The sequence below is a fragment of the Mustela nigripes genome, chromosome 7 (genome assembly GCF_022355385.1).
Source record: "Mustela nigripes isolate SB6536 chromosome 7, MUSNIG.SB6536, whole genome shotgun sequence".
NCBI classification, from domain to species: Eukaryota; Metazoa; Chordata; class Mammalia; order Carnivora; family Mustelidae; genus Mustela; species Mustela nigripes.
In genome coordinates, this window is record NC_081563.1 from 134,699,529 (window position 1) to 134,724,479 (window position 24,951).

Here is a 24,951-nt window from a genome sequence, read left to right on the forward strand (position 1 = left end):
GGTGGGGAAGAAAGGGGGGGCGGGCTGATGGGACAAAGGGGGCTCCTTTCTGCCTCTTGCTCGTGTGCTCGGGAGGCTTCTTGACGCCACTGCCCCAGCCCCGCTGGGCCGGATCCGCCGCGGGATTCTGTTCCTGCGGATCCCTTTTCACTCCCTTCTCAAGAACGCCATCCCCAAGGGAAGGCTCTACCCAAATCTCCCCCAGCGTGGGGCTTCCCTGGGGGCCACCTCCTGCAGAGCCTGGAGGCCTCCCTGCAGTGATGGCGACAAACAAGCTCCTTTTCTTCCAAGGCAGTCCCAGTGAGGTGCTAACAGCCCCTTCTCTTGTTCCTAGGACCTCCCTGTGGCCCTCATCTCGGGCTGTGTGGGCCAGAGGGTGGGGGTGGGGGTTCTCTTCAGCTGGGACATCTTACCGGGTCCCTCCTGGGAAAGGAGGTGTCTTAGGTCTGTGCAGTGGGTTTTGGGGGTGAGAACCACAGTAAATAACCAAGCTAAGGCAGCCCCTGGGGGGCCAGCCCGTGTCCAGTGGCTCTCCTGTGTGTGGGGAGGTGCTGGGAAGAACTTGGCAGCTTTTAAGAAGAGCACTTCTGTGTCTTGTGCTGAGAATGTGTTGTAGAAAAGAGATTCTGGGTACAGGAGGTCTGTGGCTGTTCCTCTTCTGGGCAGGATAGGCTTTCGAGGCCTCCCTGGGGTCAGCACGTAGTTGTGCTCACGGCTCACACTTATCCCAGCAGGCTGGTAGGGCTGCGTGGCCGATGGTAAGGGACAGACCTGGGCAGTGTCAGCAGAAATCGTGCGCTCTCCCTCCGTGAAAGGGCACAGAGACCCACTTTGTCCTCAAGACACATGCAGCCATGTGTGTGTGAGGTTTCTCCCAGGGAAGCTAGTTAGAAACGCAGAGATGTGTCCTGGAGACGGTGTGCATCAGGACGGGTCGCGCTCCTCCAGGAAAGCACAACCCGCAGCTGTAGCCCCTCGGGTTGACTGTCGGGTACCCAGCCCCCTGCTGCGCTCCCTTAGCGGTCGCCCTGAATTCTCACCTCTCCCAGCCGGGCTGGGACTTCTGTTTACTTCCCATTTCACAGATGCGGTAACTGAGGCCCAGAGAATGCACGAGTGTGTCCGGGCCTTGGGACCCACAGGAGGAGGAAGAGCCCAGAACAGAACAGATGCTGGCCCCAATCCTTCCCTCAGCGGGGTGGGCTCCCCAGGCGGGCCTTTGAAAATGCAAGACCCCCACCCCGCCCCCACCCCCATGGGAACGAGAGTGGGCAGCCCCTGCCTCCACACAGGTCCTTCCTCTGTCCTGCTGGGATGGAGCCCAGGTTCCCCCACAGGCAGTGTCCGCATCACCTGAGAACGCGGGAGATATGCAGGTGAGGGGGCCTCACCCCAGAGCTCCTGAACCGGACACCGGCCAAGGGTCCTCTCGCTCCCAGAGACCCTGATGCCAGGTCAGGCTGGCAAACGTCTGCTGTCTGGGACGGAGGCTCTGCCCGGGGCCAGTGGGGTGCGGCGGGCACAGCATGGCCTCTCGGGGAGTGATGCTCCCGAGGCGAACCGGCAGCAAGTGCTGACAGATAGGCGGGTCCCTGGCGCAGACGTGCCCTGCGTGCCCAGCAGCTGCCAGCGGCTGTGAACGGGGCCCTTCTCCCGCCGCCTGGAGGTCGGGGCCGCGGGGCACACCTGGATGGAAAGAAGCCCGATGCCGTAAGGAAATGGTGGGCCCCCTTTGGGTTCGCAGCCACCAGTGTGGGGCTGGCCTCACAGAGCCCCTCTCGGGCCTGCCATGCTGCCTGCGTACACAGCACTGGCCAGAGCAGGGCTCACACTCAAGCCGGCTCAGCCGAGACCCGGGCAGGAAGTTCTCGAGGGTTCGCAGAGCTGTGGTTGGGCTCGGGGAGCACCTGGGGGGTGTAGCTGAGCGGCCCTCCGCGTGCTCATGGAGTCTGTCCTGTGTTCTGCCCTCTCCAGTGCGGGGCCGCCTTCCAGGAGGACGACGTGGTCGTGCTCAACGGCACCAAGGAGGACGTGGAAACGCTGAAGGGGAGGATGGAGGAGAGGCGGCTGAGGGCGAAGCTGGAGAAGGTGAGGAGCCTGGGGTCCATCCCCGTCCCTGGAGTCTTCAGCTGCCACCTGCTGCCTCTGCTGTGGGGCCGTGGCAGACCCCGGGTCTGCACCGCGGGGGCTGGCTTTTGGACGCGAGGTGATGGAGGCGCTTGTATGGCCTTGACCGGCCTGGGCTCACTGTGGGGGGCACGACGGTTCTGCCCTTTCACTCAGTTGCTTCATCTGTGACGTGGGGCTGGTGACAGCACCTGCGTGGGGCAGGGTGCTCAGGAGGGCCACCAAGATCGGGCCCGGTTGCAGCCCGTCGGGGAGGGGGTGCGGCCGCCACCCCCACTGTACTGTGCCGGCTTTAAGAGTGTGGGTGTGTAAGACTTGGACAGTAGGAGTGGACAGCACGTCCGGAGAGCCTATCCGTCCAGGTCTGAATGTCCTGCGAATCCCCTAGAGATCTGGGGAGCCTGGGAGCCTGCGACCCCCACCCACTGCTGAGGCGCCTCAGGTAGTGTGGGGCTGAGCAGCCTTCCCACGCCTGGGGGCCGCCCCCGGCCTTCCTGAGCCCTGCCCGGCCTCTAGTTGCGAGGGCTGCCTCTGCTCTTTGAAGGGAGACCAGTGCTGGGGACCCACAGCCATGACTAATGCTCTGTGTGGACACAGACATGGTGGAAAGGCTTTGTTCTGTGGTCCTGGGCCTAGGATCCTGTTCCGTGAGCAGTGGATTCATTGCCTCCTGACGTGGCCTAAGGACCAGGCTTGAAACAGTTTATTAGCTAAGAATTCCTTCTACGTGCCATCCGTTGCGAGCAGCAAATTTTTTATTTCTTAAATATTTACAAATGATCCCTGTGATTTTTGTGAACAGCAAGTTTTTCATTCTTCAAAGAAAACAAATTAGGGCACCTGTCTGGCTCAGTCCAGAGAGCTCCGAACGCTAGATCTTCAGGCTGTGAATTCTAGCCCCACGATGGGTGTAGAGATTGTTAAAAGAGAATAATTTTTTTAAATAATCACAATTTTAAATTATAAAATTAAAAATACAAAAGAAGTTAGCTTCAGGGCAAATGTGGGAGAAATTTTGTGATCAGAACTAAGTCAGAGGAATGTTTTGAAGCACTAGGAAATGCGTTTCCGTGTCCTGAGGACGATAAAGTAGTGGGGAAAATTGCCTGCCTCTGTGGGCATCCATGTGTCAGTGATGTAATCATCAAAGATTTCTCGGAGTTGTGTTTTTCTGATCATCACAGAGGAAAGAACAGGACCCTACACCCCCCGGAATGTAAGTGCACTCATTCTGTTGGTTTTGTGTGATTTTGTTACCGTATGAGCAAAAACGAAAAAAGCTTGAGAGAGTTTTGACAGTTATCAGAAAGGACCTGCTGGTTCTTCCTTGCTGTCATTGATCAAGCTCAGTGTTTAAAAAGCGCAAAAGGGGAAGAAAAGTGTTTCCAAGGCTCCTGGCATTTGTGTCATCATTAACGGAGCCGCTGCGGGGAGCGGGCTCCAGTCCCAGAGTTCCCGCTGCGGTGTTGAAAGCCCAGGGGGGCCAGCACACCCCTCTCCGCAGCTTCTGGGAATGCCTCTTAGATACTGCTACCAGGATACCAAAATATTTCCCAAATATACTCTCAGCCGAGGACAGGACATGGCATTTCTTCTGACTTCTTACTGCTCTTGCTTTTATAAGCCTCAGCTGTGAATGAAAGGCTCCAAAACCCCGTTGTGTTTCCTTGAGGACTGGGTATCAGCCTCACGGATTTGAATGTCGGCCTTGCATGTGTGAAGCAAACGGGAAGTTTCTACATTGTGTAGAAGCATTACAAGTCATTCTGCCTGTCTGTATTACAAGGTCAAGGTGTGCTCCCCCAGCTTCTAGTGACCGCAGCCTTTGGTCATAATTAGGCCGTGTGTCGTTAGCGCCACCTTTTGGATACTTAGGAAAGTGCATGTTAAAGTAAATTGAATACACATCCTTGTGTCCCTGCTCTGAATCCATTCTGACACAGCTGTGTGATTTTAGAATGGTTAGTTTCGTTTCTTAAATTTTTGCTGACCAATGTCATTATTCTGAGTGACAGAATTCTAGTGCCTAGAAGTCTTAACAGGAGTAATCCAGAGTTTAGGAGGATGGGCTCAAGTGTCCTTTAGCATAGTGTCAGGTCTTTGTTCTCAGGAATCTCTGCACCCAGCGTGGGGCTCAAACCCATAACCCCATGATCAACAGCGGCGCGCTCTTACACTGAGCCGGCCAAGTGTCCCTGGCCTCAAGTCTCCGTGGTGAGATAAACAAGTTTCAGAGCAGCTCGACCGCTCTGAACGCGAGAGGCCGGCGTGGGTGAGGCTCGGTGCGTCTTAGACGGGCCGGCCTGCGGCGCCCGTCCCTAACCTCGCGGCTCGTGGACTCGCTCTTCCGTGTGCGGTAGTCCCCGCTGATGCAGGTACCACTGAAATCTGGCGCCTTCATTTAAGATTTTTGAGAATGTGGCTTTGGGAAGATAAGTAGAGAAGCACCAAGATCTCTTCAGCTGTATTCCTGAGGGAGCGGAAGCGCGAAACTGGAAACATAGGCCAAGGGTCGCGGTTCAGGACTCGCGCGGTCAGAGTCCGCTCCAGAACGAGCACCTCCTCACACGGACCGCATCGGCCTGTCGGTGGGCTCCGGGGCGGCGGTGGCAGCCGCGCTTCCGCCAGAGTAGAGTTCCAGCACATCTTGGGTTTGCTCTTTCTCTTCACAGAAAGCAAAGAAACCCAAGGCTGCAGAGTCTGTCTCAAAGCCAGGTGTCAGTGAAGGTAAGACACTAAAAGAGGGCCGTATTTCTGCAAAAATAAGTCTGTGGAGCTATTTCTTTCAAAAATCATGCTTTGGGGGTGCCTGGGCGGCTCAGTGGGTTAAAGCCTCTGCCTTCGGCTCCTGGGATGGAGCCCCACATCGGGCTCTCCGCTCAGTGGGAAGACTGCTTCCTCCTCTTTCTGCCTGTCTCTCTGCCTACTTGTGATGTCTGTCAAATAAATAAAAAAACTTTAAAAAAAAAATTTCATGCTTTTGCTTTGTTTTTGTCTGCCTTACTTTTTTAATTTTTTAAACAGAATTTCCAGGGCCATCAAAAACGAAGACAGGGAAGCCTGAAGAAGCCAGCCTTGATTCTAGAGAGAAGAAAGCCGGCTCAGCTCCCCGGAGTGCAGGTGGGTCCTGCTGAGACAGCAGGGGCTGGTGGGAGGGCTGCCGAGCCAGGAGCTGAGGTCCCAGTTCCACCGGCGCGAATCTGAAAGCTCGAGCTGATCCTAAGTCATGTTTCTGGTAGTCCCTGAGCTCTCTGGGAGCCTGAGACAGCCGCTCTACCCCAAAACCTGGTTGAAGGAGTCTGGCCACCGATGCTACTTGTTTTTCTGTTGAGTCCGCCTCTGGTGCCAGGCTACCCAGGCTGCCAGGGAGCCGGACTCAGACGTACCATGAAACTGGTTAGTGGCCCGAGGCTCGGGGCATGGGCGGGAACGTCCCTGATAAAGCTGGGGTTTCACATGCACCACACGTTGGCACTCCACCAGCCTTCCCTTGACCTGCTTCTCGCCAAGTGTCAGAGGGACATTTGACACATAGCCCAGAAGTCAGTGCGTTTCTCCTCTCCACCTTTATCTTAAAGGAAAGATAGACTTTACAAGAAGGAAACAGAGATTTATTATTAGGCAAGAGGTGGTGTAATCCTGTGTTGTGAGTGGCACCCGCCACGGCTAACGGGTTCCAGCCTCACCCTGCACCGCGTGGCCACTGGCCTGGGGGTAGGTGACCGGGCGTCCTGGAACTTGCGCACCTGCCACTGTGAGGCAGGCTGGTGGCACTTCTCCTGAGGGCGATCTGATCTGCAGCTTTCCCAGGGCTGGCACCAGAGTGCAAAGGACAGCGAACAGTCACTGGTGTGGTTTTCAGTGATAAGACTTTGGTGCAGGAGCCTCATCTGTTTCTAGGAGTCGGCAGTTGAGATGATGTACTTTCTTCCATTTCCCGCAAGAAAGGAAGAGGGAGATTCCTGAGATTAACAGACGTTTGTTCTCCCTTTTTAAGAACGCGATACGTGGAGTGAGGTGTAGGCCCAACCTTAACGTATTTGGCTTTTCATTCTTCAGCAGCAAACGGGAGCTCTTCTGGAAAAGTCGGGAAGCCTCTGGGTGGACCCCCAAAGCGGTCCATTGCCGACAGCGAAGAGTCGGAAGCTTACAAGTCCCTTTTCACGACTCACAGCTCCGCCAAGCGCTCCAAGGAGGAGTCCGCCCACTGGGTCACCCACACGTCCTACTGCTTCTGAAGCACGGGCTGCACCCTGTGCCACACAGGCCCGTCCGGTTTCCACCAGGGCAGGTGGCCGGGGCATGCCCGTGCCGTCCTCTGCGGGCTCTCCGTTTGCGCCGAGCTATAAAGTCGTCCTCCCAACCCCCAGAGCTGGCGTGGTCTCCCCTGCTTGTGCCGCGCGTGGGTTCCCGTGGTGACGTGCTGGGCCCTGCCCGCCCCCTCCTGCAGGCTCGTGCCCTCCCCGCGGCCTGGCAAGAGGTCTTCGCTGTACCTTTTATGGCTGAAATAAAGACTCCAGATTCCTTGGGGGGTGGGAGTGGCCCATTTTGCCTAAAATTCTAGTGATTTTGCTGCCGGTAGTGAAACAGACCAGATGGAATTGGACTTTAGAACATGAGCTTTCCGTGCACCCCGCTGGCGCATCCGTTGGCGGGCACCCCCCTGTGCCCCGCAGCGGAGCTGTTGCCTTCCTGGTTGCGTCTTGAAGGAGTTTCCTTTATTTTTATCACTTTCAAGTTGAAAGCATTTTAGTTGGGCACCTGAGGGTTTGATATAAAAATAAAGCAAGTCTGCCTTTTCTCTCATCTGTCTGTATTTTCTCTCTCCCGTGTTTAAGAAAATGACAGCCTCTCCGTTGATGGCGATCAGTTCCCTTTTCTCACAGATGATGAAGGCAATTGTAAAATCGGGGTGTCCTGCTGGTCCGTCCGGTGTGGGGGACGGACGTCAGGCATGGAAACGTCCCGTGGGACTGATTCAGAGCTGGGAACACCCCACGTCAGCCCGGCTTTCTGGGGACAGTCGCACGGTGGTCGGGCCTGGCCGGTTGCCATCAGCACGTGGGAGACGGAGCCTGGGAGAAAGGCTGGAGGCCTGGGCGGGAGGACTGTGTCCCCATGTCCTCTGTCTCCGAGGAATGGAAGCTCGGCCCTGAGGTGTCTCTGTTACGAACAGAGAATCATTTTAATCAGAATTCAATTCCCATCAGTGGATTTTTGTGGGGGACGTTTCCAGAACAAAACTGAATTGCCCATTTTCTTTTCCTCACCCATTTCCTATATAGCCCAGTAAAACCATTTCCTAATTGTTGCATTTTTCTTTATATTAACAGCCATTATTTCTGCCAACTTGAATTTACCTCATTTTAGCCTTCATCTTATTCTGTGGGGATTAGTTTGTCTCCAGTTATTCCCCGTTACCCGGTCACAGTGTCCCCAGCATGAAAACTGGAGCAGCTCAGGCTGCCTGCTTCCCCTCAAAGTCCCCTCCAAGCTCTGAGTGTCCCCAGCCCTGCCTTTCCGCCCCAGCCTCTGCCGCACTCAGCAGCCACCCCTGCGGCTCCCCCCAGCCCCACGAGCACCGCAGCCCCGGGGCAGAGCTTGCCGTGGGGACTGCTTCCAGCCTTTCGTGTCTGGCAAGGTGTGGAGTCCACAGAGGCCCGAGGAGCAGCACTTCTTCTGGAGGTGGGGAACGGTCTGTGTCGCTCCGGGCCTGGCAGGGTGCCAGGGACACAGGAGAAGGAGCGCAGAGCGGTCATGGCTCAGAACTGCCGCTATGTTGAGTGACGCCTCAATGGGCCTCCTCTCCTGGGACTCGCCCACCACAGAGAGGGGCCGGTGACCACCACACATCTCGCAGCATTGCACACACGGTCATAGCTCGTGTCCGGTCAGGACTCCACGCCGTCTCTCCCACAAAGACTTGCCAAGTGGGTCGGTCAGCGGAAGCGGGGGCGAGGCTTCCACGGAGGGTGTCGAGGAGCGCCCGCAAGCTCCCGCCGCCTCTGCCCACCCCGCAGGGCCCGAGCCGCTCTGCCAGGCCAGAGGAACCCAGGAGGGCGAGAGCTCCAAACACAGGCTGTTTCAGTCTTTGATTTCCAAGAAACCTAATGAAAGCCTCCCCACCATAAACTGAGATTTCCACTCAACACCGTGACCCTGTTCTTGGATTCGGACCCAGAGAGCACTTTGGCTCAAAGATCTTGGCTTCATACCTGCTTTTCCACTTGTCCTCATTCTCTTGAAAAGTGCTTTAGACTTTTGAACACAGTATACACCTGTCGTGGAATCTATGTCAACATTTCCGAATGACAAAAATCAGGTGGGGACGCGATTTCCCAAGCGTTCCCACGGAGTGGGGTCACCCATGGACGCGAAGTCTGTGCGCCCCTCACTGCATCGCACCGTAACTGCTACATTTTAGAGCACCGTTGGGGGAGGTGACTTAAATCATAGGGTCCACACAGACACGGGGCCACCCCAAAATATCCTGCAGCCATAGCTCAGCAACAGGGGTGACTCTCCAAGAGCCACATGAGTCTGCTTGGGAGATCAGGACCGAGCCTCAATTCCAAGAATGAGTCCCCAAGGGTCACTGGTGCACCCCCCCCCCCACTCTAGCAGGTGGCCCGAGACACCAGCCACCTGCTTCCCAAAGGAGCAGCTACAAAGTAGCCCCTTGGGAGGGCTTCTTTAACTTTCTACTTTCTAGTCAGACCTTTGGATTTGCATTCCTGCCAGCCCCCCGCAGACCACCTCCTGCAGGAAGGCCCCCGCCTTTGCATGAGCTGTGCACACGCAGGAGACGTCTCCCCCTGTGGTTTCAAGTCGTCCTACGAATCCTTGCTCTATGCCCACAGCTCAGCACAGTGTGAGGCACAAGGAGGACTCCCAGTGGATCCTTAATGATAGCAGAACGGTTCATTCGGGGACCAAGTCTGCGAATCAGAGGACACAGGGAAACAGACGCAAGCCGCCTCGTATTCCATTTAACGAGATTCTTTTGGTTTCTCACCATTTTAAAAACTGATGGTTTTGAACACACCGGCCAGTGAGCCCTGGCTTTCCTCCTGGCATCGGCTTTGGTCGTCCTACAGGCTGGGTCCTTCTCCCTCTGGGTCCTCACGTCACGCAGATGCCAGCACTTCGTCGTCACCCCCTCAAACTACCCGAGTGTCTTTTTGGGAAAGCCTCCCTGCACAACCTAACCTAGAGTTGACCCTTTGTTCTAGTCTCCTAAAGCACTCTGTTTTAATCACAATTTTAATGAAGCAATTGATACCCTGAATTGACGCAGGCACCGCACACTCAGGGACCATCAGTGAGTGGAGGTGGGAGGCGAGAGGGAGTGGTGGGGACTGCGGAGCGCGCGGCCACCCAGAGGGCCTGTTGGACTCCGGCAGAGAACAGCCCAGTGTGATCAGATCACCCCTATTTTCAAAGGAAGCCAAAAACCATGGTTTAAAAAGTGGAGTCCCTCCCAACATCTAAAAATTGGCAAATCATCATGTTTAGGAACAACGCAGGCAAGACCACACACCCCAGCGGCTCCCAGTCTGTGGCCTCTGGCGTCATCTCTCCTCCACTCGGCTCTCGGTCCGACAGTGACATGTGCTGGGGGACCTGCTCACCATCATGTCTGGATTCAACAAGCGAGAAACAGAACTAGGTGAGGGCCTGTCCCGGGAGTCAGAAAGAATGTTCTGGTAAGGAGCTGGCGTCCCATGGTGCCCGTCCTCCCGCTCTCACTGTCCACCTGACGTTTCTCCCCCTCCCTTTAAGCCTTGCTCCCGGACAACCACCCCTGGGAGCCTCCTCCTCTGACCGGAAGTCATCACAATGGGCTCTATGACATCACCAATGGCCCGGCCCCAGGCACCCAGTCTCCAGGTGCGCAGGCAAACAGACCCACCATGAGCAACTTCGTCCCCCATCACGGCTCACCATGCGGACGCTAACATGGTTCTTGTTCTTGCCTCTGTGCCTCTGCTGCGGCTACGCCTTTGTGTTTTCTCCTGTGCGAGAGAAAGTCAAAGAACCCCAGGGGAAGGTGCCTTGCGGAGGGCACTTTCGGATCAGGCAGAATCTCCCAGAGCACGCCCCCGGCTGGCTTGGGAGCAAATGGCTCTGGCTCTTTTTCGTAGTTGTGCTGTATGGGATACTGAAGTTTCGAGGAGATAGTGAGAAGATTAAGGTAAGGACCGCCCCATTTCCTCCCCCCCTTCTGTCTCAGGTGGGTCAGGCTCGGAGGGACGCGTGAGCTAGTCCTTACAGGCGGGGCCTCTCAGTAGAACAAAGCAGGCTGTGAGGCACCTGCCTGGTGGTCCTGCGACACGCGGGCACATTCATTTCCTGGTGTGTCCTTAGGGAAGACGATGGTCCCCAGACCCTCAGGGGTCAGGGCTAATGGTTGAAGATGACCTTCCACTTATTGGCTGATTAAAAGCTTGGCTTGATATTTATCCTATTTTTTTTTTAAAGATTTTTATTTGACAGCTATATAGAGAGAGAGCACAAGTAGGCAGAGAGGCAGGCAGAGGGAGAGGGAGAAGCAGGCTCCCCGCTGAGCAGGGAACCCAATGTGGGACTTGATTCTAGGACCCTGGGATCCTGACCCGAGCTGAAGGCAGCCGCTTAACCAACTGAGCCACCAGGTGCCCTAATAAATGAGATTTTTTCTAATGAAGGAGAGATTTAAGAACTTGGTGTGTCTCATGTCAACATTATTCGCAGACAGATTCACTGCCCCTGATTAACTTCCCTAAAAGAAATTCTTTATTTCCTCTTATTGTTGTTTTTTAAATTTCTTTATTTTTTACAAGTTGCCAAACTGATGGAAATGGTATCATTATTCCAGGTGAGGAAAAAGACCTGTCGTGAAGGGATAAAAGTGTACAGAAGTAGCAGCTCCTCAAAGTGACTGAACAGTCCTCAGATGGGAAAAGGGAGAGAAATGTGGCATGTTTTCTGCTAGACAGCCCAACACTTCATGACCCTGTGTCCAAACGGAGAGAGCAGGGCTTGGCAAGCCTTTTCTGGAAAGGACTGGAGAGTAGCTATTTTCAGCTTTGCAACACGTACAGTCTCTGTTGCACGGACCCAACGCTGCCATTTTAGCCTGAAAGCAACCTTACGTAATGCACAAAAAAATGAGCAAAGCTGTGTTCCAATAAAACTTTATTTACAGGGCACCTGGGTGGCTCAGTGGGTTAAGCCGCTGCCTTCGGCTCAGGTCATGATCCCAGGGTCCTGGGATCGAGTCCCGCATCGGGCTCTCTGCTCAGCAGGGAGCCTGCTTCCTCCTCTCTCTCTGCCTGCCTCTCTGCCTACTTGTGATCTCTGTCTGTCAAATAAATAAATAAAATCTTTAAAAAAAAAAAAAACTTTATTTACAAAAACAATTGGTGGGCCAGACTGGGCCATAGTTTGCCAATCCCTGGGCTAGAGCGCAGTGTGAGAACCATCTTTTCTTAGGGGAGCCCGACTCTTGGGATTGTGTCAAAACCAACACAGGCAACCCTATTATTCACCCTGAGTATCTTTCTTGACAGGAGCAGAATCCTGCCCTTCGAGGCTGTTCATTTCGCTCTCCACTAAGGAAAAATCAAAATGCTTCCCCCAACAAAGACTACGCGTTCAATACCTTAACCCAACTGGAGATGGACCTTGTGAAATTTGTGTCCAAGGTGCGGAATCTGAAAGTAGCCATGGCAACCGGCACTGGCCTCAAGGTTCAGAACTTGGAGGTACCTGCAGACCCACACAATAATATCACCATCTATGAAATATGGGGCGAAGAAGACTCGGAATGAGTGGACTTGTGTGTCAGAGTAGGAGAGACAAAGTTGAGTGTTGGCAAACCATATGCAAACCAATAAAACTATTCTGAAGAAAGAATTCTCCAAGTTGGCACCTTTTTTTTTTCTTTTTTTCTTTTTTCTCCTTTTTTAAAATGGAAGAAAAAAAATAATAAATGGGAGGCCAGTAACCACAGCAGTTACTCTTTTGGTTTTGCCTTCTTCACCAGCCCCAGCGCAGTGAGTGGTGAGGAGAGCAGAGAGCAACATGGTAGCAGAGGCAGCCTGCTCAGCGGTGACGCCCCGGCCCTGGGGGGCGATTAGGCTTAGAAAATTTGGGATAAGATGTAGATACCATATTCATAGTAGTTACCTTTCTAGTAGTGGTTTGTGCAAAAGATGGAACCAATTTTTATCTTTATAATTCATTACAAAGGCCAACTTTAATTATAGGTTTAAAAGGAAACGATCGAATTAAGAGGGTGTGTATGCATGTGCGTGTGTGCTTAGGTCAGGGAATGCTGGATTCTAGAAACATTTGATTTTCTTCTCACCAGAAAAGTCTTTTTTATTCATTCTGTCTTGTGCATGAGATGTATTGACTTTTTTTTCTACCAGATGTCTAGTTGGATTAAGAAATAGAGAACAGATCTGTATTTTCAATGGAATTTAGATACGGAGGAGCTAACCTGGGCTTCCCAAGGTAGTCAGTAAGAATGTTTATAACCGGGCGCCTGGGGGGCTCAGTGAGTTACGCCTCTGCCTTCGGCTTGGGTCGTGATCTCGGGTCCTGGGATTGAGTCCCACATTGAGCTCTCTGCTCAGCGGGGGGCCTGCTTCCCCCCCTCCCCCCGCCTGCCTCTCTGCCTACTTGTGATTTCTCTCTCTGTGTCTAATAAATAAAATTTAAAAAAAAATGTTTATAGAGCATTTTTAAACTGGGACATTTTGGCATGTTAGTGCGGCTGATGGGAACTACACTCACCCTTAAATGAGCTTTACTGACCCCCAGTCTAGGTCAGCGGGCAGCCCAGCAGACACACAGGTGCCAGCCTGGAGAAGACAGGAAGGTCCCTGTACCTACTTGAGTCCATCTTGTGTGTGGCTGGCAGAGGAGTCCAGAATCACCATCCGTGATTTCCTGCCTGGGCAAAGTCTTCAGGCTCTGTCCCATGCATGTGGAGGAGTCAGACCTCAGACCAAAGCCGCCGACCCTTTCTCCCCGTCTTGTCACTCCTGAACACTTGACTCTTGGTCTTGACTTAACAGGACGGGGGAAATGGCAGCAGTTGAGTTGTGCCTTCAGTATTCTGAGTAGTTCAAGCAAATGGGACTGCGTGAATTGTCTTCCGAGCACACTCAGAGGCACCGGATGTTGCGGCTGTCATCTCTTGATCTCAACATGGTGTAGATGTTAGATGAATGGAGATCATCTAAAAGGCCAGGAGGCGGCAAACCCCGGCTGACGGGCCCAACCCAGCCTGCTGCCCATATTTATTTATACCACCCACGAGCTAATAATGGCTTTTCTATTTTTAAGTGGTTGAGAAAAGAGGAGTAATATTCCATGACATGGAAGTGACACGAAACTCAGACTTCAGTGTCCATAACGTTCATTGGCACCGGGCCGCTCCCGTTCACGTGCAGACGGCCTGTGGGGGCAGGCTTGAGTCACTGCCACACAAACCCGATGGCCCACAGAGCTGAAAACAGGGACTGCCGGCCCTTTACGGGAAGTCTGCCAACTCCGAGTTTATGCTAATCTTATTTACATGCTAACAAGCAGGGAGAGCGTTCCAGGGAATCAGATCTATTCAGCTGTAAATGTCACAAACCTCCCACGTTTGTCTGCTAGGCGAACAGGGAATTTTATAAATCACAGTTTTTGGAGTCCCGTCCTGGTCACAAGCAAGGAAAGACGGGTTTGGGGGGTGGGGGAGCAGGGGGCGACGTGTAAGAAAATGCAGAGAACCTCACAATTTCCTTAGAGCAAGGTGACCGAGGCTATACATTAGAACAGAATCTGTGTGTGTGGATGCAGCACCTTCTATTCAATCGTGTCCCCGAGTCTCGGCCTAGCCTCCTGCAGGGCTCTGCAGACCAGTTTGGCCTGGAGAACAGTGTTTTCTGAACCCAGTCAAACGCATGCAGTGTTTTCCTGCAAAAAAATGCATTCGATTCTCTATCTAGAGCTTAAAGGACTGAAATCTGCTGTTCTAGCAGAAATTCAATTCCTCCTGTCACCACACTCCATGGTTTCAGAAGAGCAGTTGACAGGCCAAGGGTAACCGCTGGCTCTCTGTGCTCGCCTGGGGGGCTGGGAGGGGGGGTGTGCACCCAGTGGTTTGCTCCCTCCAGGCCAGCGGGAGGAGGAAGACCCAGTCTCACAGGACGGAGGGTGATCCAGGAGTGGCCGCTCTCACATCAGCCGCTGGTTAGAAGCAAATCCCTCGGGGGTGGGGGGGCGTTACACCCAGTGTGAGCGCCCGGACTGGGGCCCAAGCCAGACCCCGCGGCACAGAAGGAGGCTGCTCTGCAGGCGGGTACAGGGACTAACGAAGTGGGAAGCTCGTCGGTGCCCTCCTTGGCACGGTCATCCGCAGGGCCTTTGTCCTGTATCTGCGCACGGGTGTGGGGGGGTGGGCAGAAACCTGGGGTCCCCGGGGGGCACCCAGCCTCGTGTAACCAATCTCTCTCTCAAATGACTGCAACAGAGCGGTCACTGCCGTGATCGCAGCCCTAGCTGACCCTTGGATTTCAGCCCCGACGCCCTGACGCGCACTCCAGCCCGCGGAAGCTGGGAGATAAGGAATGCAGGTTACTTTAAGCCACTCATTTCTTGTGTGCTCATTTCTTGACGGAAGTAGAAAACAGTAACGCGGCACGTGTGTGTGCACACACACACACACACACACAGACACACAAACCTGCCGGGTCTCTCCACATGCCGCTTCCCGGGCCTGCGGGACCTTCCCGCGGACCCAGGCACCAGCCTCTGAACCCGAGAAGTGGCACCAAAGGATTATGAACAGCGGATCAGGAACGGGGTATCCGGGGGCCCAGGTGGCTCCGCTGCCTTCGGCTCAGGTCGTGATCCCAGGTTCCTGGGATGGGCCCTACACCGGGCTCCCTGCTCGGCGGGGATCTTCTTTGCCCTCTCCGGCCACTTACTCACTCACTCACATAAATAAAGTCTTTTAAACGGGTGGGGGCGGGGCATGACAGTGGAGGAAAACAAAGGCAGGGACCTGGCACTGGGACGGTGTGTGTGGAGGGTTCTGGGCCATTTTGCCCCCCGTGGAGACCGGCACACCTGCCCCCACAACCAAGACAGGTCTGCGGTGGCCTGGTGGCCTCTGCCCGCTGCCCCTCGCGTGGGCTCCGGAATCGCCCCCATCACCCAGCCGGGCACCCGCGCGTCTGTTTCCATCTCGCAGATGCCGTCGTTTGGAGGGTGTCGGTGAGTGCGGGGGCGTCCCGCATACGTGCCCTTTGAGGCTGGCTTCTCCCCTCTGCACCGCGCCCTGCGTTCCCTGTGAGCGGGTCTCTGCGCTGGCGCTCCGGGCACATCTCTGCATCCGCGTGCCGAGGGACACATTTGCGGGCTCCGGCTCTCACCAACAGGTCTGCTACGGAGGATCGCGCCGTAGATGTTCCTGTGGGCATACGTTTTTATTTCTGCGAGATTTCTGCCCAGATTTATGTCAGGTCGCGTGGGGAAGGGTATATTTTGGCCCCCAGTAAAATGCGAATGACTTTGGATGCGTGGCCAACATTTTACAATGAGATTCCACATTATATTCTGGTGAGGGCCACGCAGTAAATCAAAAAGTCTGATGAAACACACACAAACCCAACAGGAGTTGTAGCAGGCCAGGACGCATCCCCTCTGGGCCGTCCCAACAGACACCCAGGAGCGTCCCACCAACCACTGAGCCCTGTCACCCAGCTCCTCCCAGCTCTGCCTTACCAAGCTCGCTTCTGCCTCAGGGCCTTTGCACATGGCCTCTCTCCCTATGGTCAGTGTTTCCACCAGATGCCACAGTGCTAGTTGCCATGCTTGTCATTCTCACCTTTGCCCAGAGGGTCCCTAGCTCAGAGGGGCCTTCACTGACCGCCCGGTGATCTCCCTCATCCACTTCCGTTTGTTTTCTTTGCAATACCATCACTGTGTGACATTGTGCTTTTTATCGAGCTGTTTCTTCCTGGTCCCCTAGAACGTGAGCTCCATGAGGTACGGGGTGGTGTCGGCTGTGGTGACTGCAGGGTCCTCGGTGTCGGGAATAGAGCGGGCATGGGATAGGAACTCCACCCAGATCTCGGAATGCCTACTTGGAACTCATTCCAGATTTAGAGAAAACAAGAGCTCAGAGAGTTCTCCGACGCCCCTCCCCCAGCGTCCCCGAATGCTGGCCGCTCCGGTAACCGGGCTAGAATCGTGACAACCCAAAGCTGTAGCATGGGGGCAACGCTGTGCACGGACTAATGTGGGTTTCACTTCATTCCTCTCTGTCCCAGGATCCCAGCCAGAAGCCCACGGTGCACGCGGCCATCCCGTTTAGTGGAACAGTCCCCAGGCTCGCCTGTGATGGCCTTGGCAGTGGAGAAGATAGCGATCAGCTGTTCTGGGCAGTGTCCCTCCGTCGAGGTTGAACGACGCTTGTTTCCTCACGATGGGGATGAGGTTATGCCTCCTCGGCAAGAGCACCAGAGACTTGGTGTGGTGTCCCGGTGCCTGCCCCCCTGCACTGTTCATACTGACTGACCTTCATCGTTTGGGTAGAGAGGCACCGGCTGCTGCCTCACTGCGAGCTAGAAACACCTTAGAGGGTGCTCTGAGTCTCCACCAGTCGGCCCCTCAAGCTTTCACCCACTGCTGCGAGCACCCGTCCGCGGTCTTTTCTGCAATAATTACATCGGCATTTGCCGGATGGTGATTTTGGTGTCCCTCTTTCCTTCTTCATTTATTAATTGGGAGACGATTGTAAGGGACTCCTGTCCTTTCTCCCCCGTTTATTTAATTATTTATTGCCACCAGTATAGACACATAGATATTTTATTTTCTTGTATTAAAATCCAGTATTTAAAAAAATGTTTTATTTATCCATTTGAGAGAGAGAGAAGCGTGAGTGGGACGGAGGGCAGGGGAGGAGAGAGGGAGAAGCTGTCTCCCCGCTGGGCAGGGAACCTGATGCGGGACCCGATCCCAGGACCCCGGGATCATGACCTGAGCGGGAGGCAGATGCTTAACAGACTGAGCCACCCAGACGCTCCCAGATCCAATATTGTTATTTATTTTCTTGCTCACATTTGCTAGTTCTCTCCAGTGGGATCCTGTGTACTTTGAATGAGCCCCATCCTCTTTTGAGCAATTTCTTACTTTCCGGCAACTCCAGACCTTCCGGGACCATCCTGTCCAGTCCCTGCCTCAGAGTCAACCACGGCTCCAAAGAGCTCTCATTCCTTGCACTGGAGAATGGCGCTTGGCAACCAGGCGCAGGCAGCTAGCCGCGCTGGTCTGCACGGGGCTATCCCAGCTCTCGGCCCGCTCGCGTGCCTTAGCTGTCCCCACCCCGGTCTCTCTTTCTGTATCAGTGACTGTGACTTAGCTCTGATTCCAGCCTAGCATCTGGGTTCATTCTAGCCATCCCCCTGCCCCGTGGGTATAACTCCTTCCTCCTACAGGGACAAACCCAGCCCTCGAGATCTGTATTTACAGAATTGTTCAATTCTAGAGCACACATAAGGTAGTTCAAGATTTGGGCTCCGACCCCACAAGGAACACATTTATGAACCAGAAAGCAGCCTGGCAGCATCCTGTCAACAGGCTTCTTCCAGGGGCACCTGGGTGGCTCAGTGGGTTTAAGTCTCTGCCTTCAGCTCAGGTCATGATCTCAGGTTCCTGGGATTGAGCCCTGCATCGGGCTCTCTGCTTCTCCCTCTCTCTCTGCCCTTCTCTTTGTGATCTTTCTCTCTGTCAAATAAATAAAATCTTAAAAAAAAAAAAAAAAAAAAAAAGATGCCTTTTTCCCAGAGTTCCTTAGGCGATCTTCATTCTTCCCCCCTCTTCAGTGGGCCAGTGAGTCCACAGGTGTGTGTTAGATCCATTCCATTTTGGTTTCCCCCACATCCCGGCTGGTTTTACTTGTTTCATTGTATGTGAAGGTACCTGATGTGTCACAGTGGTTCTGAGAGTCAAAGATGTAGGACAAGATATTCCCAGAGAACTGCTGCTCGGCCCCGTCCCTGTCCCGGGCACACGGACCCCATTCCCTCTTCCCCGCCTCTTTCCCAAGGGATAGGAATGAGACTCTCTGGGTTCTGTTTTATCCTTCCTGTGTTTCTCTTACACAAATGAACGGACACGTGTGTTTTCCTAGAACCCCTCTTTCTCACATGAAGGGTGGCTTGCTGTCAGTATTCTTTGGGGCTTTGCTTTGCATTTTTTTTTTTTTTTTTTTTGCTTAAGAGCGGGTCCTGGATACGGCTCCTCATTGGCTCAAAGAGAATTTCCTCATTCTTTTACCCGCCTGCAGAGAACTCCATGGTGTGGACAGAGCAAAACTGAGAGGAGTTTGCTTCACTGTTCCGTGTGGGCATTCAAGTGGTTTCCAGTTGTTTGAAACGACAAGTAATGGCACAATGAATAATCTTGTACGTCAGTGTTTTTGTGTGGTTGGGGAGTATCGTCCGGGCGATGCCTACACATGGGATTGCTGGGTAGAAAGGTAGTGCACATATAGCTTTCTTGCCAAATTTCCCTCAGAGGGGCGGTGCCAGTGTGCGTCCCGGCCAGAGATGCACATACAGAGATTTATAAGCAAATGTGGGCAAATAACCCTGAAAGGCTCTCGGAGGGCGCGGGGCGGCCTGCAGTTCCAGAGATGGCCACGAGGTGGCAGACGACGCCCACCGCAGAGACTGCGCCCCTCGTTGCCAAGATTTTGTTTTCTAGGGCCCTTGGGACAGGAATGGGGCAGGCGAAGTAGGAGTAGTCCTCATGCTTTTATTAGCAACAGCAACTAGCATTCACAGTACTAGTTTATATCAGAATGCCATAATTTTATTAACAATTGACATTTGCTGTATGATTATTTACTCACTCAAGGATTTATTTGTTCTGTGCACTCTTGTAGGCTCTGGGGACGAGAAAGGGGAGAACAGCCCAGACAAATACCCTGCCTGGGGGAGAGAGGCCTTAAACACTCACAGAGAAGTCCAATATGTAGCCTGTCAGGTGCACACAGGTACTCTGGAAACAGATGAGCAGGGGAACGGGTATGTGTGAAGGTGTGGCGTTAGGGGGGCTGGCGAGGGGGGCTGGTGATTGGCGAGGGGGGCTGGTTAGTTTACAGTCAAGCAGGAGGTCAGAGAAGGGTTCACTGAGGAGTAAACCATGAGGACAACCTAGTAGGAGAGTGTGCAGGACAGACGTGATGGCAAGTTCAAAGGCCCTGAGGCAGGGGCATGGCTGGCATGGTGGAGGGGCCCTCAATGTACTTGGGGTTGGGTGAGTGAGGAGATGATGTAAGAGACAAGGAGAGTGGGGGATGCCAGTCATGGAGGCCTCGCAGACCATCCACGGGACTTTGGACTTTTCCTCTGTAAGAGATGGGAGCCATGGGAGAGAAGATCAGATCCCTAGAAGCCTGGACAGAGGGCCCCCCCTCCCTGCTCCCTGAACCTGCAATTCATCCCTCACCAGAGAGCTATGGGCCTCCCCATCCCGGGGCACCTACGGGAGAAGAACCTGGTCTCTTCTCAGGGGACTCTCATAGCAGGGACAGCAGTTGGGGCAATTTTAGGACTCAGAGAGGTTAGGATCCTGCTGCTGGGAAAACCTGTGAGCAGCTCCCCCGGAGAAACAAGGCATCTTCCCGGGAGCCCTTCTGGTCTTCCAGCTACTTAACAATCCTGTCCGCTCTGGAAAGCGGATAACAGGTAAAGCACTCGTGTTCACAAACACACAGAAGCATCGGATCGGGTGGGATGTGGTTTCATGCTGTCTGTGGTTGAGTCCCCGCTGTGCGCCCCTGCTCGGTCCTTCCAGGGGTCCCTCCAACAGGCTGGAGCGTCCGACTGATCCCCTGCCAACCTCATGAGCTGGAGAAGCTCTAATGCACACTCGTCTGCCATCGTGAGAGCCAGGGTTGTGCCCACCACAGTCCCCTCCCCGAGCTCCGGGGATGGCGGGATGGCGGGTGCGGGAACCCACACACCTCCAGGGTCTGGCTCTGGGAGGTGAACTGGATTCACCTCCATGGGGGGGCGGGCCCCCCTCCTGCTTCCCTTGTCCTTCCTCACTCAGCACTGCAGTCCTGCTCACCCTCCAGGGCTGAGGTCTCCGTGAGACCCAGAGGCCCCGCCAAGTGCTGGCGCTCAGGAAACAGCCCTGCCCTTGGTGGGCAAGGGGGTTGGGGCTTGGGAAGACCTCGGAAGGCTGAGGAGGGACTCCCACGGTCTGGAACTTGGGGGAGCACGGGGCTGCTCGCTGCCCTCCTTGGCTGTGGATTTAGACAGCAGATGGACACGTCTGGATCTCTTGCCTCTCGTTTGGACCCACACCGCCCGTACACACATCGCCCCACTCCATCAGTGCAGAAATTCCATCATCCCTTTCTCGTCCGGACATCCAGCCGGTTGTCCTTCATCTAACACGTGAGCACCGGTCCGCATGAGCTCGGTGGCGGTGTGTTGGCGTGGACGCGGAGAGACCGGACCCTTGTGCACCTGCCAGCGAGAACGTGGAGGTTCCTCAAACACTTAGAAACACAATTACTGCGGGATCCAGCTACTCCTCTTCTGGGTAGAAACCCACGAGAATCCCAAGCAGGATCTCGAAGAGACGTCTGCCCAGCGATGCTCCGAGCGGCGGGTTTCACGACAGCCAGGACACGGCAGCAGCCAAGGGTCTGCCGGCGGATGGATGGGCAGACGCTGTGGTCGATGGGCACGCTGGTACATCTGTCTCCGAAGGCCAGCACCGTGTGGCGTGGATCCTGGGAGCGCAGAGGTGGTCGAATCCTGCCATCGGATTGGAGGCCGCAGACAATTAGGGGAGAGAGACACGGCAACAAACACGGGGAGAAATGAACATGGCGGTGGGTCAGGAGTCGGTAAATGCTGGGAAGAAAAACGCCACCAGAGGGGAGGCATCCTGAGCCAGACGGTGAAGGCAGACCTTCAGGGGAACACCTTGGACCTTGGGAGGCGAGAGCACGGGGAAGAGCCTCTGGGCAGGCGGAATAGCAAGTGCAAAGGCCCTGAAGTTCTCCTAGAGAGCCACCCCTGCCTCCGCAGGAGCCTTCATCCTTCTTCAGACCTGCCCTCCGCTATAACTGGATCCCCGAGAAGACCATCAGGACATGCCCCGCACATACGCTGCTTTAGCATAAAGATGATTTCCAGCTGCAGGCACTTGAGGCAGAAACAGTTCTCGCCCTCTCCTTCTCTGCCTAAAAGCAGGACATAAATTTCCTGACGAGGAAGGTGTTTCCTCCTCCCTCATACCAGGAAAGGAGGGGTGACTCTTGCCACCAAAGATGGAAGTTGAAACCGGGACGAGTTTGCATAAAGAGACCTTAACACGTGGCCCATCAGCTCCGTCCGTGCGAGCCACTTCCCCACCACTCACCCCTTGAGCCCTAAACCCTCTTTCTTTTGCTAAAATGGTATCTAAGCCTTGATTCTAACTGTTCCTTTGAATTTCCCTTCTTTTCTGTGAACTCCTATGCCCATAAGTATTAAGAAAAATTGTCTTTTCCCCTGTTATTCTGCCTTTTATGGTTTAATTGACAACCCCCCAGTTACCCAACCTAAGAGGGTAAAGGGAAAGCTTATCCTCTCCGACATTTCAGTTCTCCGTCCTCAATGTATCTGGGCTCTTACTAGTCTATAGAGTTCGGATGCACCATGATTTAACCATTTCCTACCTGAGGGAGGTCTAGATTCTTCCCAGTGTTCTGTTACTACGAAGGCATATGGTATGTTTTTCTCCAGCGTGGGCAGGACTCGGTGATCGTCACTTCAAACAGCACAACCACCATCTGCCGGCGTTTGGGTGGCTTCCACAGTCAGCAAACAGAGCCGCCACAGCCAGGCCAGGCACGGAAAACAAAAAGCCTGAAATGCCTGACACCTCACTGATCTTAGAATTCCCAAGTCCCCGTTATATGATGACTCATCCCACTTAAATTCAAAGCTGTTTAATGGGCCATCTGTTCATCAGAATATGAAAGACTTTGCCTAGCGACCTGGCACAGAAACCCAGAGGAAGCAATAGAGGTTCTCCACCGCGGAGGGTCAGTCCACCGGATGTCCGCTGAGTGTCAGCTCCTTGAGGACGGAGGTGCGGTTGAATAAAAAAACTGCCTTTCATCTGGGCCTACTTTTCTGTAAGGTATTTCCTTTTTTTTTTTTTTTTCTGATCCTGAAAGCAAAGCAACCCAAAATGCAAGTAGCCAAAGAGAAACAGATCAAGTAAACTTGACCAAAATCAAAAACTTTTGAGCTTCAAAGGAAATGATAAGAAAGCAAGAGGAGAACTCACAGAACAGAACACATCTGTAAGCCCGGTATCAGACCAGGGTCTCGTATTAAGGATATATGAAGGCAGACACCTGGGTGGCTCATCTGGTGAAGCATCTGCCTTCGGCCCAGGTCCTGGGCTGGAGCCCCAGGTCGGCCTCCCTGCTCCGCGGGGAGCCTGCTTCTCCCTCTGCCTCCTGCTCTCCCTGCTTGTGCTCTCTCTCTCTCTCTCTCTGACAAATAAATAAATAAAGTCTTAAATATATCTATATTAAGGGGCACCTGGGTGGCTCAGGCAGGCAAGCGTCAGACTCTTGATTTCAGCTCAGATCATGGTCTCAGGGTCCTGGGATCGAGCCCCGCGTCGGTCTCTCTGCTCAGCAGGGAGCCTGCTTCCCTCTCTCTCTCTGCCGGCCTCTCTGCCTACTTGTGATCTCTGTCAAATAAATAAGTAAAATATTTTTAAAAAACGGGAAAAACACATCAATAGACACGTCTTCACAGATGATGCACGAATAAGTACATGAAAAAGACACTCGGCACCATGAAGCCATCGAGTGCAAATCAAAGCCACAACGACGTGCCATGCATACTCACCAGGACGGTTAGGATATATATATATTTTTAGACTTTATTTATTTGAGATAAAGCGAGCAAGCGAGAGAGAGAGCATGAGTCAGGGGGAGAAGCAGAGGGAGGGAGAAGGAGAAGCAGGTTCCCCGCTGAGCAGGGAGCCCGACATGGGGCTTGATCCCAACACCCTGAGCCGAAGGCAGATGCTTCACCCACTGAGCCCCCCAGGCATCCCAACAGTTAGGATTTAAAAGGACAGACAGAAAAAAACAAAAAACAAAAAAGGACAGTCACAAGTGTTGGAGTCCTCACACAATACTAGTGGAAATGTAAAATTCTGCAGTTCCTTTTGAAAAAAGTCTGGCATTTCTTCAAAGTGTTAAATATACAGTCACCAAATGATCCAGCAATTCCACTCCTAGATGTTTGTTGGAGAAAGATGAAAGCATGTGTCCACACAAAAACTTGTACATGGATGTTCACAGCACTGTTATTCATAATAGCCAAAAAGCAGAAATAGCTCAAACTTGTCCATTTCAACTGACACACGGATGAATAAAACGTGCTCTATCCATGCAATGGGACATTACTCAGCCGTAAAAAGGAATGCAGGCTGACCTATGCTAGCAAATGGAAAGACCTTGAAAACCTTATGCTAAGTGACAGAAGCCAGGCACAAAAGACTGCCTACAATATATATGATCCCTCAGATTCTAGAGGGAAAATTTCTCTTCTACCCTCTTAGGTGCTCACCCTGGGGACCTGTGAATTAAACTAAGAAAAGATCACTCAACAGGAGAAAAGAACATGTGATTTTTATGAATATTCATGTGCACAGGAGTTCCCAGAAAAAAAAAAAAGTGAAACTGAAGGAGTGGAAAAGTCACCCGGGTGGCTCAGTCAGGTAAGCGTCAGACTCTTGGTCTCAGCTCAGCTCAAGGCTGTGAGTTCAAGCCCCACATTGGGCTCCACACTGGGTATCTAACCTACTTAGAATAAAAAATAAATTTAAAAAAGAAACGATAGACTCACTAGGTCATATGCTACTTTAACAAAAGACAGAGGGTCTGAGCTTCATCTTCCGCTGAAATGGAGGTGATGGGGGGGAACTTCCCTGTACCTTGCACCTGTTTTCATATCTTCACCTGCCCCCAAAGCATGTTGGCTCTGTGCTCATGGTCTCAAGAGGTGACCAGCCCCAGTGCCCTGGTGTTTCCACTCCCTGGCTTGTCTGAGGGGCTCTGGGCCCTGGGGAGAAGCTGGGTGACCTCCAAGGAGAAGCTTCACAAGCTCCCAGAGGGAGATTTCTAAGCCAGCAGCCCAAGGCTGTGAAGTCAGGACGCAGCAATGCGGACGGCGGAGGGCCACACGCTCTCCCTTCAGGTTTCCAGCTCGTCTGCAGTTCCAACGACAATGTAAAAAACAAAAACAACAAAGAGGCTCATTCCTTTCAGGCAGGACTGGCTGTGTCGTTCGAGGGCCTGGTGCAAAATAAAAAACTTCGGGCCTCACATCCAAAAATCGTGACTCTCAAGACAACTCCAGAAAAGCAAGGAATCAAGTGGGGGACCTTTCTGAGCCCAGGGTCCTGTCCTCTGGGCAATCAGCTCGGTCCTGGTGTTCTTCTGCATGCCTAATTAGCACATTCCCTCCTGTTGTCGACAAGCATGGGTGAGCAGGACCGTGTGGGGGCCGAGGCCAGAAGTCCCTGGAAATGAGCGGCAGGTGGGAGAAGCTGGGAGATGGGATTGCCTTCTCCTGGGCACGCACCCTCTGCCGCCACCCTCCCGGTCCCCGGTCCCTGCCCTGGGTGCGGGGTGGGAGGGTTCTCAGAGAAGGGCCAAGGCTGGAGAGACAGCCACTGTCCAACGAGAGGCTCCGGACCCTCCCCTGCCCTCACCGTGGACAGAAGGTGATGGGCACATAG

At 53.6% G+C, this 24,951-nt stretch overlaps 2 protein-coding genes across 3 annotated transcripts in view; both read left to right on the top strand.

Annotated features, from left to right (window-relative positions):
* Window positions 1-6,933, top strand: part of RTF2 (replication termination factor 2) — a 40,315-nt gene extending 33,382 nt beyond the window's left edge. The window contains exons 6-9 of one of the 2 annotated variants that reach the window (XM_059407280.1): window positions 1,975-2,088; window positions 4,800-4,854; window positions 5,152-5,247; window positions 6,190-6,933. In XM_059407280.1, the coding sequence (XP_059263263.1) occupies window positions 1,975-2,088; window positions 4,800-4,854; window positions 5,152-5,247; window positions 6,190-6,365 (441 nt within the window). In that variant the 3' untranslated portion in view covers window positions 6,366-6,933. Of the gene's footprint in view, window positions 1-1,974; window positions 2,089-4,799; window positions 4,855-5,151; window positions 5,248-6,186 lie in introns of both variants that reach the window. The other variant, XM_059407279.1, reaches the window with a different exon arrangement.
* Window positions 6,934-10,072: 3,139 nt separating this feature from the next.
* LOC132022460 (protein FAM209-like) lies at window positions 10,073-11,939 on the top strand. The gene is made up of 2 exons (XM_059407710.1): window positions 10,073-10,321; window positions 11,679-11,939. The coding sequence occupies exons 1-2, from the start codon at window positions 10,073-10,075 to the stop codon at window positions 11,937-11,939; spliced, it is 510 nt and encodes a 169-aa protein (XP_059263693.1).
* The last annotated feature ends 13,012 nt before the right edge of the window (window positions 11,940-24,951 follow it).

What these genes read in the sequence shown, in the direction of transcription:
- LOC132022460 (XM_059407710.1), top strand. Translation starts at nt 10,073, where the DNA reads ATGCGGACGCTAACATGGTTCTTGTTCTTGCCTCTGTGCCTCTGCTGC. An exon ending in GAGATAGTGAGAAGATTAAG is followed by an intron (nt 10,322 to 11,678) that starts GTAAGGACCGCC and finishes CTTTCTTGACAG; the next exon opens with GAGCAGAATCCTGCCCTTCG.